Source organism: Pseudonaja textilis, chromosome 2 (genome assembly GCF_049901715.1).
Source record: "Pseudonaja textilis isolate UNSWEBS1 chromosome 2, rPseTex1.2, whole genome shotgun sequence".
Taxonomy (NCBI): Eukaryota; Metazoa; Chordata; class Lepidosauria; order Squamata; family Elapidae; genus Pseudonaja; species Pseudonaja textilis.
This window is the reverse complement of record NC_141991.1, coordinates 88,502,679-88,514,807: the sequence shown is the minus strand read 5'-3', so window position 1 is coordinate 88,514,807 and position 12,129 is coordinate 88,502,679. Positions and strand designations below refer to the sequence as shown.

The 12,129-nt window shown below is 38.4% G+C and overlaps 1 protein-coding gene across 4 annotated transcripts in view; it reads right to left on the bottom strand.

Annotated features, from left to right (window-relative positions):
- Positions 1-5,052: 5,052 nt before the first annotated feature.
- PPARGC1B (PPARG coactivator 1 beta) overlaps positions 5,053-12,129 on the bottom strand; it is a 137,577-nt gene continuing 130,500 nt past the window's right edge. For 2 of the 4 annotated variants that reach the window (XM_026696355.2, XM_087924545.1), the window contains exon 12: positions 5,053-11,947. In XM_026696355.2, the coding sequence (XP_026552140.2) occupies positions 11,841-11,947 (107 nt within the window). In that variant the 3' untranslated portion in view covers positions 5,053-11,840. The remainder of the gene's footprint in view (positions 11,948-12,129) is intronic. The other 2 variants (XM_087924546.1, XM_087924547.1) reach the window with 1 other exon arrangement.

Sequence of the window (12,129 nt, the reverse complement as noted above, 5' to 3'; positions counted from 1 at the left end):
TATCTGTGTGCTAGTTGTGTGTTATTCTTCACTACTCTCACTATGTTTCCCTGTGTGCGCTCATTCTCCTAACGGGGAATTACTTCAACACAATGTTTATTGGGATTGGTTGATTATCAGAACTTCAGCAGTGAATTCCATTCTGAGTTGGAATCTATCCCTATTTTACCTATTCTGAGTGCGTCTCGATTTGTTTTCTTAGAATGTAAGTCCATCTCTGTGTTTGGGACCCAGTGTCTTTAAAAGTCTGCTGATCCAAGTGAATCCTACTATAACGGAATTCTGATTCTCTCTCATAATACTTCTAAACTTTAAAGCTCCAATATTCATCTGAAGTAGCTTGATAAATATTTTGCATCTAGAACAAGGGAAGTACAAAATCAGCTCTGCAAAATATTTTGATTAAATGATTTGAAAGGTGTTATTTTAACTAAATCAAATATGTAGTTTCGAGTCTACAGATGATCCATCTTACCTGTTCTTATGACTCATCTTGGATTTCCACTGAGGACAATCAGTGGAGGAACAGTTGTTAAAGAGAAATTCAAATATTCTGTTTTTTTCTTTTATAAGGTTGCTAAAGATTTGAAGCCTGCTAGGGACAGGAGAAGAAAGCTACCTATATGTATAGCTAGCAGTGTAAACTAATTGTTTACATAAGTTAAAAAAAGTTGGTCCCCTTGAAATGAAAATGCAACTAATTGTCTCAACTTCCAAAGTACTTCCCACTAACCAACTATATTCCCCATTAATTGGCCAGTCTTTTTATTTTGATAAGAAAAGTAGGTTTTGTTTGTGATGCCACCCTAGAACAGATTAGACTAATTGCAATAAATTCTAAACATTTCTCAGCCTTATATTTTGCATTCTGTAATTATTCACCTTCCATGTCTTGTCTCACTATTGGTCAGTCAATAAACGTTAATTCAATAAAGTGATAGAAAATACTCTTGAGGTCTGTACTCTTCTCTGGATCCGGACTATTGAACGCTTTCCTATCCAAAATGGAAGGTATTGATTCTTACGGATACTTTTGTTATGCCACATTTTGAGCCCTTTCTCAAATAATTCCATCTTTTGTACCTACTGTATATTCTGAAACCTTGAACCACTTTTTTTTTTTTTAGTCTGGAAATTCAGTATGTTTATGGAGTCCAAGTGATCCTAGCCATATCAGGTAACCCTCCATCATATCATCCTGGCCCTTCATATCATCAAGCAATTTGTATGTATGTCTGGGTATATTTCTTCCTCCACCCTTTAAAACAGGGGTCTCAAAGTCAAGGCCCACAGACTGGATCTGGACTACGAGGTGCTTAGATCTGGCCTGTGAGGCTGTCCTGGAAACAGTAAAGGACTGGCCCACGGTGCATTTGCCAGAAAAAACAGAGCTCGGGAGGGCCACATGTGTCCCTCCCGAGCTCTGTTTTCACTGGGAGAGAGTTGCAGGAGCCTGTCACAGCCAAAAATGGAGCTCAGGAACCCATTTGTTTCTGGCAGAGCTCTTGGGCCACTACAGGCACCCCTGACATGAGTGACCTCAAGTTGGTCATGCACACCCTGGCCTCCTGAGTTCAAACACAACCCTAATGCGGCCCTCAATGAAATTGAATATGACACCCCTGCTTTAGAAGAACCATAGTGTTTTTGAATGTTTGCATAATGTGCCTAATTTCAGAAACAATGCAATATCCATAATAATTATCCTGGGAAGGGGACAAGAGAAGAGAAATATTGAAACATCTCAAAGCTCATGACTTACTTCGTTTTGGATACCAATTTGGATATCAATTTCAAGCATAGGCAGAGCTGCATGAAGAGAAACACAGTCCTTAGGACTGCTATTAGTAAATAGAAAAGACCTTGGCTAATTATATAGAACAGGGGTCACCAACCGTTTGGACCTCAGGGACCACCAAACTCATAATTTTAAATCCTGGGGACCACTAATATGAATTTTGACTGACTCTCTCTCTCTGTCTCTCTGTCTCTCTCACACAAACACACACACACAGAGGCAGGGGTGGGATTCAAATTTCTTAACAATCGGTTCTGTGGTTGTGGCCTAATTTGTGGGTGTGGCTTGGTGGTCATGTGACTGGCTGGGCATGGCTTGTATGTAAATATTATAAATATTGATATAAATATTGATTTTTTTTATAAAAAAGAACAACCTTTACCCAAAATCAGGCAGAGCAGGCAGGCAGATTGAGTTGCTCACAGAATCACAGATTCACTTAGAGATCCGTGTTTCTGCCATCAGCTAGCTGAGTCTGCACTGCTTCAGTCCTAAGGAAGGTTAAAAGCAGAGCCAAAGAACTAAAGATTAGCTAGAAAGCAAGAAATCCAACGATTTCCTGCTTTCTAGCTAATCTAAATCTACTGGCACAGCAGAACAGCTGATGGCCAGTAAAAGGAAAAATAGCAACTTAGCAGGCAAGTTTGCCAGGTAAGGAGTCAGTGGGGGGGGCCGGGCCATGTGGGCGGCGCAGCCTTGTGTTCCTGCGCAGCCTGGATTAATTGCTCTGGGGGTGACATTTCTCTGCGGACCACCAAAATTTTCTCCTGGACCATCGGCAACCACTGGTCTAGAAGGCCTCTCTTTTGGGACTACCAAGACTGCGAGACTGCATGCAAGCGTGGGATCTGACAGGGTTAACTACCAGTTCGGTGATTTACGAGGTTCGGTGATTTACGATGTGCTTCTCTGCATGCTGCGCACGTGCGCGCCTGTAAATTGTCATCAGCACACTGTGTGCAGAGAAGCAGCCTTTCAAAAAGCACTTTTTTCCTGCTTTTTAAACTGCAGCTGTGTCTCGCACAGCAGCCGAAGTTGAAAAAGCAGGAAATAAAGATCAGGTAAGAGCCCGGGCAGGCGAGTGGGCAAAAACATCAGCAGACATAGAACCAGTTCTATGTCTGTTGTTCTTCAGAGCTACCGGTTCTACAGAGGTGGACAGAACCGGTAGAAACCCACCCCTGATTGCATGCCCTTAAAATTTTTTGCTGGGCTTTATTTGAAAGTTAGTGCACTGGATCCAGAATGCTATTTTGAAAAGATGTTTAGAAGGGACTTTCCCTACAGAGATCCACTTGCTGCACACTATCAAAACTAGGAATGGATGTTGTTACATTCATTTTAATTGCTATTTGGGGGGAAGAGTGCCTTAGAGAAGAAATGGCAGGATGATTATCAGGAAACATCCCTACAGTAATAGTACTTTCCAATCATCTATCTCTATCTAGTATATTTATATGTATCTCTTTATCTATATATATATATCGATTGATCGATAGATATAAAGATATTTGGGGAAGGAAAAATGGTGGGCATAAAAGTGAGTGACCATAATCACCATATTGTCTTTTTAACTTTTTTTTTAAAAAAGAATGGATTCCAATTATTGGAAAAAAGTAATGAATTAAAGATTGCTTCTTGGTGCTACTATGACAAGAAAAAGAGTTAAAACTGGTTGTGTGTTATCTCAGATTCTTGATTGCTCCAGCTAAAACTGGGGAGGATTTTTAACTTGATTCCTGGTGGATATATAGGCACATTCAAGGGGTTGCAAAAGTATCATCCAAGTAATTTTAAAGGCACATAAGAAAGCAAAGGTAGTATCTGCAATGTAGAGTCAGCTTGAGCGTATCATTCCATGGATTCTAAACTAATGTATTATGGAGAAATTTTTCCATAAGACTTTTAAAGTATTTACTCTGTGTATTCTGGTATTAAGTACTTGAAAAAACCTTTCTTCAAAACTGGTCACTTCTCTAATTCATGACCTAAAATCAACACGCAGCATGTTCCAGGAACAGATGCCTTGAGGTTTGTTTGTCAATATTTTACCAAGTCTCTATGGCATGAAGAACATTTTTGCATATTTGCAGTAAAAGTAATCCCAGATAGATCCCTGCCCTGCCCTATTTACAGGTTTTATTAATTTATTCATTTTTCGCATTTCAAAGAGGGACGCTGGTCAACATACAATTAAACATCAAAATGTAAAAATAGCATAATCCTAACATTAAAATGTTAGAATTAAAAAAATTAACAAAATTAAAAAATGTTTAAAGAGGCAGAATAATTAAGCCCTATTTACATGCTTACATCTATCCAAGAATTTGAATATTCCAGGTGTTGGAGAACCCAGGGAGTTAATAGGAATGTGCAGAACAACTGAAAGTGAATTAGGAGATAATCCGATTCATCTTTTGTTCTAGGCCAGAGGTCTTCAAACTTGACAACTGTAAGACTTGTGGACTTCAACTCCCAGAATTCTATGCTATGCTGGCTGGAGACTTCTGGGAGTTGAAGTCCACAAGTCTTACAATTGCCAAGTTTGGGGACCACTGTTCTAGGCCCTGCCAATTGCCAATTGCTAGGCCAATTGCCAAGTTTGGGGACCCCTGTTCTATATAACGAACTGGAGAAGATGTCAGAATAGCCCACTGCTTCAAGATCTGTGAACCAATAGATCTTCAAAAACCAATCTCGTAAAGAATGCATCTGACAGGATCAACAACATTTCACTAATTTCTCAGGCTGATTAGAAGGCCTGAAGGCCTATACCTTTTATCATCAGCAACAGTGTGAAGCTGTAACACAAGCCCTATTATTAAGTTGTCAAAAACAGAAATGATGAAAGAAAAGAGACTGGAGGTAAATCAACATTTTGAGTGTAATTAATATGTATTCTGAGAAGCTGACAATTAAGCAGTGAGTCTTACATGTCACTAAAGTAAAAACTCTCAAATAAAAACATTTGAGTAGCAAAGTCAGGGTAACCATAGGCCTTAAAATTAAGCAGTTAATCTTCAAAAGATTGCATATCTAATTTATATACATTATACTTACTGAGAGTAAGTTCTACTGAACATACTGGAGCTATATAAATCTTGTGTAGTTCTGTATAGGTAAGTATAATACATTTTTATTGCAATTCACAGGTTCTAGCTTAACCAACACAGAAATTCATGATTTGAACCACTTGTTGAGCATATGAATAATTAATTCCACACAGAATTACAATCAAACTAAACACGATGAACTTTATGGTATATTTGTTATGGTTTATTTATTTATAGGCAGATCACTTCACTATTTACAGTACATGAATGTAGAGATTCTACAGTCTTTGTGATGTAAACAATTAACTCCGCAATGGGGGAGTCTCAAAAAGAAGCCAGTTCTGAAGTATTTACATAATTTAAAATAGAACTTTTATATACTCACTAGATAGATATAGATAATACATTGAGCAATTTGGTTAAATCATCTACGAAACTATAGAATCTGACAATGTAAAAATACAAGAAAACATTCTCTTATTTAGAAGGTTGACGTTGAAATCACACTAGAAAGAAATATTTATTTAAAAAATGACAATAACGAAAGGCATAAAATGTATGCCAATTAAGGTTAAAGTATATTACATAAATAAGGACAAAACAATACGACTGGGGAGAAAATAAATGAAATATTAAAATCTTCTACTACTCTTTTAAAACACCAAACTAAAAACTTGATTGTATAGATTACAAAGGGGTCAATTCCGCTGCCTTTACTTACCCAGAAGTAAGTTACCACTTAGTTAATACATGTAAAAACATGGCAGAATTGGGCCCTTCTAATTATTAGCAGTGTTCTCCAGAAAAAAAAAGAAAAGAAAAAAAACCAACCCTCAGTAAATCTTTATTTTATAATTTTTATTATAAATAACATATAGCAAACGTGCCCCTCTTTTAGGTGAAATTCTTACACCTTTCTCTAAAAAATGCATCAATTTAGCTTCCTTCAAACGCTCTGCCTCACATCCACACATAAACACACATGGCAAAGAGGGGCATGAATTCATCATTGTGTGAAAGAATGCTTCCTAAAGCACCAGCTCCTGAACTAAAATCAGTCTTTCCAGTGGTTTGTCTCGCAATCAGTATCATACACATGAGGAAATGGAAAAAAAGAAAAAAAAACTATTATAAGAAATCTGCTTTTCAGTGGTGAAATGACCCTCCTCAAAAGGCAGCACATTTATGAACTGGTCCGGGTGCATTTTGATGTACATGGAGCTCTGGGCAGATGGAGACATCTAGTCTTTTCCAAAGCTGACAAATGATTTGAGGAGCCTGCAGCAATGGCAACGCAACTGAAAAATGGGTCAGCTCCTACACTGTGTACAGCTTTCTGCACACAATGGTTCATAGGCTGACTTAATGCATGATTCTTACAGACAGATGAACCTAGGACTGATGCAGATAATACGGGCATGCTATCTGGATTACTTGGGTTGAATCTTAGAGCGACAAGGTGATGCCTTTAATGATAGAGATTTGCATAAGTGAGGCTTAAATATTGCACCTGGGACATTTAAAACTTGCTCTAATATTCATTGAGATTCTTCCCAAAACTTTAATGGTTTCCGTATACAGGTAGTCCTTGATTTACGACCATAATTGAGGCCAAAATTTATGTTGCTAAGTGAGACAGTTATTAAGTGAATTTTGCCCCATTTTACAACCTCTCTTGCCACAGTGGTTAAATGAATCACTGCAGTTGTGAAGTTACCAACACAGTTGTTAAGTGAACCTGGCTTCCCCATTGACCATTTTTGTCAGAAGGTCGCAAAAGAGTATCACCTGACCCCAGGACACTGCAACTGTCATAAATAAGAGTCAGTTGCCAAGCATCTGAATTTTGTTCACGTGACCATGAGGATGCTGCAATGGTTATAAGGGTGAAAAATGGTCACAAGTCACTTTTTTCAGTACCATTGTAACTTCGAACAATCACTAAACGAACTTAGAAGGACTACCTGTATGTATAAGGATTTTAGGGAAGTTCAATTCATCACATGAACTCCCACACAGCCTTATGACATCCAAGCCATTTTGCTCAACATATGCCCTAAAACATCTTTTTAATATATGTTACATTCTTATAGCATTTGTCTTGGAATAAATTAGTAATTCCCTTTTGCAGCTGCTCACTGTTAGGCCATGTAGTTTGGCTAATCAGAAATACAATGCAGAATGCATGATAAGCCCCTAGCTATTTTTGATAAGGAGGGTGAACACCGTCATCAGAACAAAAAGGTACCTGAAATGATACACAAAAATATCAAGAAAGGGGCATTCCCAAATGCTATATGCGTATCAATATATTGTAAGGATTTATATATAAAAAAAAACAGTCAAATTGCACAAATGAGAAAGAAATAGCTCTTTGCAAAAAATTCAGAAAACATGGAAATGAAAATGGGTCTTGGTATGCTTACATTGATAAAGAATATCACACATGGACTATCTTGTAAAAATAAACTGAGGAAATGCTAACCTGCTTCCTATTTTCATATAGTAAATTAATGCCATATTAAACACAGCCATGCGCGCACTCATACTGACTCCCGTATGGCTTTTTGAATGGGCTACTACTGAGAAAATTGAGAGTTCACCACAAAAACAAAGACAAAGCCAATACCGGTTTTATGGAGGTAGAATAGGTCAGAGGGAAAACATGACAACTGTTCGAATAACTGGCAGTGAAAATAAGATACAGAATCCAGTTCTTCTTGTGCAGTCTCTTTACAACACTGCTGTCTTACTTCTGACAAAGTTTTCAGTTGACTTATCAATATTGACTTGTGTTTCACATAAAGTGATCATTATTAAAGGATCAAGAGAAAATAAATGGCTTGTGACTTATTCCTATCTTAAGGTATTTCTCCTGATTTTCCAAAATAAAAAAAAAAGAAAATTAGGATTTTTTTCTCTTTCTCTCATACACACACACACGCACACACACACAAACGCACACACATACCTACAAACATATATAATTTTGTTTAAAAAAATAAATGTCTCCCTCATGATTGCCTTTCTTAATACACCCTTTTGTTCCGAAAAACCCTGGACAACTGATTCTCTTTATTTGGTTTCTCATGTGTTCTCACAAGATCTTGATTTGTTCCGTTGCTCATCGTTATGGCTAGGCCTGCCCCATGAACATGGGGGTGTTGGCATTATGCATATAATTAAAACAAGGACAGAAGAACGTTAGGCAAATTTTGCAGAAAGGACCCCAGCAGCATACTCTTTATAAAAGAGGCAAAGAACACGATGCCTTCAGAAATGAATCCCCTAAGCTCAGAGGCAGCATACATTCATTTTTAGCCAGAGGACCTCTTCATACTATTCTTGGAAAATCAAAATGTGCTGGATATAACTGCCCTTAGGAGGAATCTGTCAGAACACATTAGCAGCAAGGATGGCTGGAGCAAGATATAAAGCTCATCTTAATTCCTTATTTTAAGGAAAGGAAATAGTTCTCTTACTGCATGAAAAAAGGCTCATGTTGTATTGTAGATTTGTTGACCCACCAATGTAACCAAAGACTATCAGTTGCTTATCCAAGCCTATGGGATCTCTCAAACTCCCAGGCAAGGAGCAAAATCAGGAGACCTGATGACAGCCTGAGTTTGGTTTAGTGGATCACAAGTCTATTATTCAGGTACTCTGATATTCAGAGGCAGGAGAATAAAGCTGGATATTTTACACATTTGATCTTATCACTTTGTCATATGGAACTTGGCCATTCTTCAATAGCCTTTCATAATTGCTCTTTACAATATTTATGGGGCACTGTAGTTGAGTGCTCTACATACCAAAAGTTAAATGCATTGTACTTATTTATTCATACAAACTTTGGTATATCTCTCTGCTTTAAAAGATTTGGGACGGCATTTGTTCTTCCTCTACAAGGAGGAGTTTGCTTAAAATTCTTCTATCAACACATTACAATTTCCCAAGTCACCGTAAGAATAAATATGAACAAAGGATTTTTACACATTTCTCCCTGCGTGGGTGATGCAAACTAGCTGTGCTTCCAATAGCAATTAGCATAAGCTGCGGGTATTGATATGCTGTAACCAGGACAAATGTGCGTGCTTTGCAAACCATCCCACTCAGGTTCTACATTCAACACTGCTGAACTTGCAGATGCTGAAGGGCTCAATGCCCCATTGTTTTCCTCTCATTCATGTGTGCGTTTGTGCACATACGTGCATATTGCATAAAGTCCTAGTGAAGTTTCTCGCACAAAAAATATATTTTTATAGGCTTCAGGCAAAACAAAGATCACTTATTGCACCTCTCCCTACAGCTAGGATTGAGAGGCTTATGTGCATTACAGGATCTTCCTTCCTTTCAAAGGGCATGTCTTGCATGCCCTAATCTCACTGGCAAGTCCAGCTTCTGAAAATTAACTTGAGCTATAAAAGCATATAAGCCACATCTGCAAGCAAGTTTGGGCTAGAAGCAGCACCTTCCAAACAGCAGAAGGACTGTTTTAACTCTTTCTTTCCATCTGCATTCAACACTTTCAACACGCTTAAAATTTGATGCATTTTCCATCTCTCTGACCAACTCTAGTTCTGAACTTTTTGATATCTTTTGTAACTAAGCCAGGAGATGGAAGAATTCCACTTACTAGTTGCTGGGGTGGTTATTATTATTTGTTGTTGTTTGATTGTTCTCTGAAAACATCAGTACAGCACAGGACAGGACAGTCCTACCCACCCTAAATGTGTCACTATGTACATTCTACAGTAAGCTCTATAGCAATCACATGTAAACATCATTGTGATAAGGAAATACTAGGACAGAAAAGGCAAAGCTACAATGAGGCACTTGTCAATAGCAGATACTTCATCTTGGCCAGACTTTGTTCTGGACTGATCACAAGAAGATCTAACGGTCTTGTAATCCTTTTAATAAGTTCCTAAACAGAGATGTTAAAAGTGACGTTGTTAGCCAAAACTTTGTGACAGAGTATTTTGCAAGTAGCACGGAAATTATATTAGCTGCCATATGAAATCAGGATTGTTATTATGAAAGCTCCAGATCATCACCCACATCCCAGAAATAAACACTCAGGATGGCACAAGAAATTCCTTGATCTTATGGTGCTTTTGATATGTACAGTCCTTATCAAGGGAATGGGGGACTATTCAGACAAACAGACTTTGGGACAGCATGAATTAGGCCAGAATCAGGATGTTTTTTGTCCTTTGATTCCAAATCAAATACATGCTGATGCTAAAGAGATCTTAAGGGAAGAGAATCTAACCGCTGACAGAATTAAGGCTGTAGTATCTTATCTACCCGGGATGGCTGAACCCCATCGGTCTCATCTTTGTGAAGAACAGAATAAACATATGGTGACTGATGGAGGACTTAGCAATGCTATTTGGTCCCCACTCGAAAGTGCTCTCTTGGTGTTCCTATTGCTTATTTAGTGTCTCCCTAGCCTTTGCTGGATATGAATTAGCACAAGAGCAGCCACATTGCATCTGGCAAATGATGCATTTGGTACGGTGTACTCTATGAGCATGAGGTCTCCACATGTATTTACCCTCATCCGACAGCCTCTTTCTCCAGAAATCATTTGTTTAAGTTACTCAAAGCCGATTCCCTTCTCCTGGACATCTCAGGGTTTTGAATTTAGGAAAAGCTGATCAATGAATAGACAGCAAGAGTTCTATGCCATGGGCAAATCAAAAGAAAGGAATATGCAGGCAAACAAGACATATACAATACTAATAAAAAAAGAATAGAGTTACCATATGCTACTGGCTATATATTATACAGTATGGCTTATTCAAATTTGCTCAGGCAGGGAGCAGCATTTAAAATGGGGCAGAGATGCTCTGCTAATGCTGAGTGCTGGGTCAAGGTGCAAAGATGCTTTTGACCATTTTTTTTCTGTTAGTCTTGCAAACAAACCCAGGCTATCCATAGGACAGGAGATTTTACTTTGGTTGAATGGCCAGAAATCTGTTCCTGAGGCTGCTGGGGATATGACTGAAATAAACTGTTCTACCATTTGTGGCTTTATGGTGATGTCATGAAACAATGGCTGTTCTGAGGGTGGGGTCTAATGCTTAACTTTTCTGACTCTTTTCAATCTTCTTTGTCTCACAAGAGATTTCACATGTAGGATAAATAGGCCAATGGCTACTACTAGTCATATTGGCTGTTATGTACTTCTCAACTCAGCAGCAATGGGCATTAGATGACCACTTTCTTGTAGATCGACTGCTTTCTTGGGCAAGCCTGCTTTGGACTGCAGAATCACAGTTTGTCATGTCTCATGCAGTTAAGGAATGGAGATCCCAGCATTCAGTCCAGACAAATGGAGAGAATGGTTTATACTGCCATTCAATAGCCCCTTGGCTAATCAAGGACAAACAGATTTTTTTTTTTTATGATTTTCAGATGAGCCACTCACTGAAGGGAACCATTCTGGAAAGGCTGCATCTGCTGAGGGGCAAGTGCCTCATTACAGTGCATAGTTAAAAATCAAGGAAGCGGTACAATAAATCTGAATTACAGTACATCTGAGCCATAAATACATTATAAGTATATATTTCTTTCTTCTATTAAAAATTAGTTTACAATCTTGATTCTATTCACAATTAACAATTTCATAATCACACACTACAGACCAAAAATGAAATAAAAGTTATGGTGAACACAGCTGCCACTCCACGGCGGAAATGGGACCAGTCAGAGAAAGGGGATTGGACAAGAAGAGGACAGAAGGCTTTTGCAGGCTCATCCTAACACAACCAATCAGAAGCAGAGATACTAACTTGTGGCAGTGGAACATCAACACCATGGGAACTCACAGACAGAAGCAGCTTGTTCAATGTAAACATCAATTTAAAGGGTCAGCAGTCTCTCTCTCTCTCTCATTATATACTTAATCATTCCTTGAAAACGTAAACATATTGGAAGTGCCTTGACTGAGGTATTAAGGTATTCCTCAAAGGTTAAGGCTGTTACTGATGCAGACTTTCCTGGGCCTCCTGCAGAAGGCTGTCAAAATCCATGGTCTCATATTTGCTTTTTACTGGAGTTGGAGAGGACTCTTCTGTATTGGAATCTGCTACAAAGAAAAGATAAATGTTGTCAAAAAGAGGAAGGAAAGAAGGCAGGAAGGGAAAGGAAAGGCAAAAGGAAAAAGGAGGAAGGAAGGAAGGAAGGAAGGAAGGGAGGAAGGAAGGATGGATTTCTTGTATGGTCCCAAGAAGATCAGCTAAGTCATGTGTATATTACATATAATGTTTC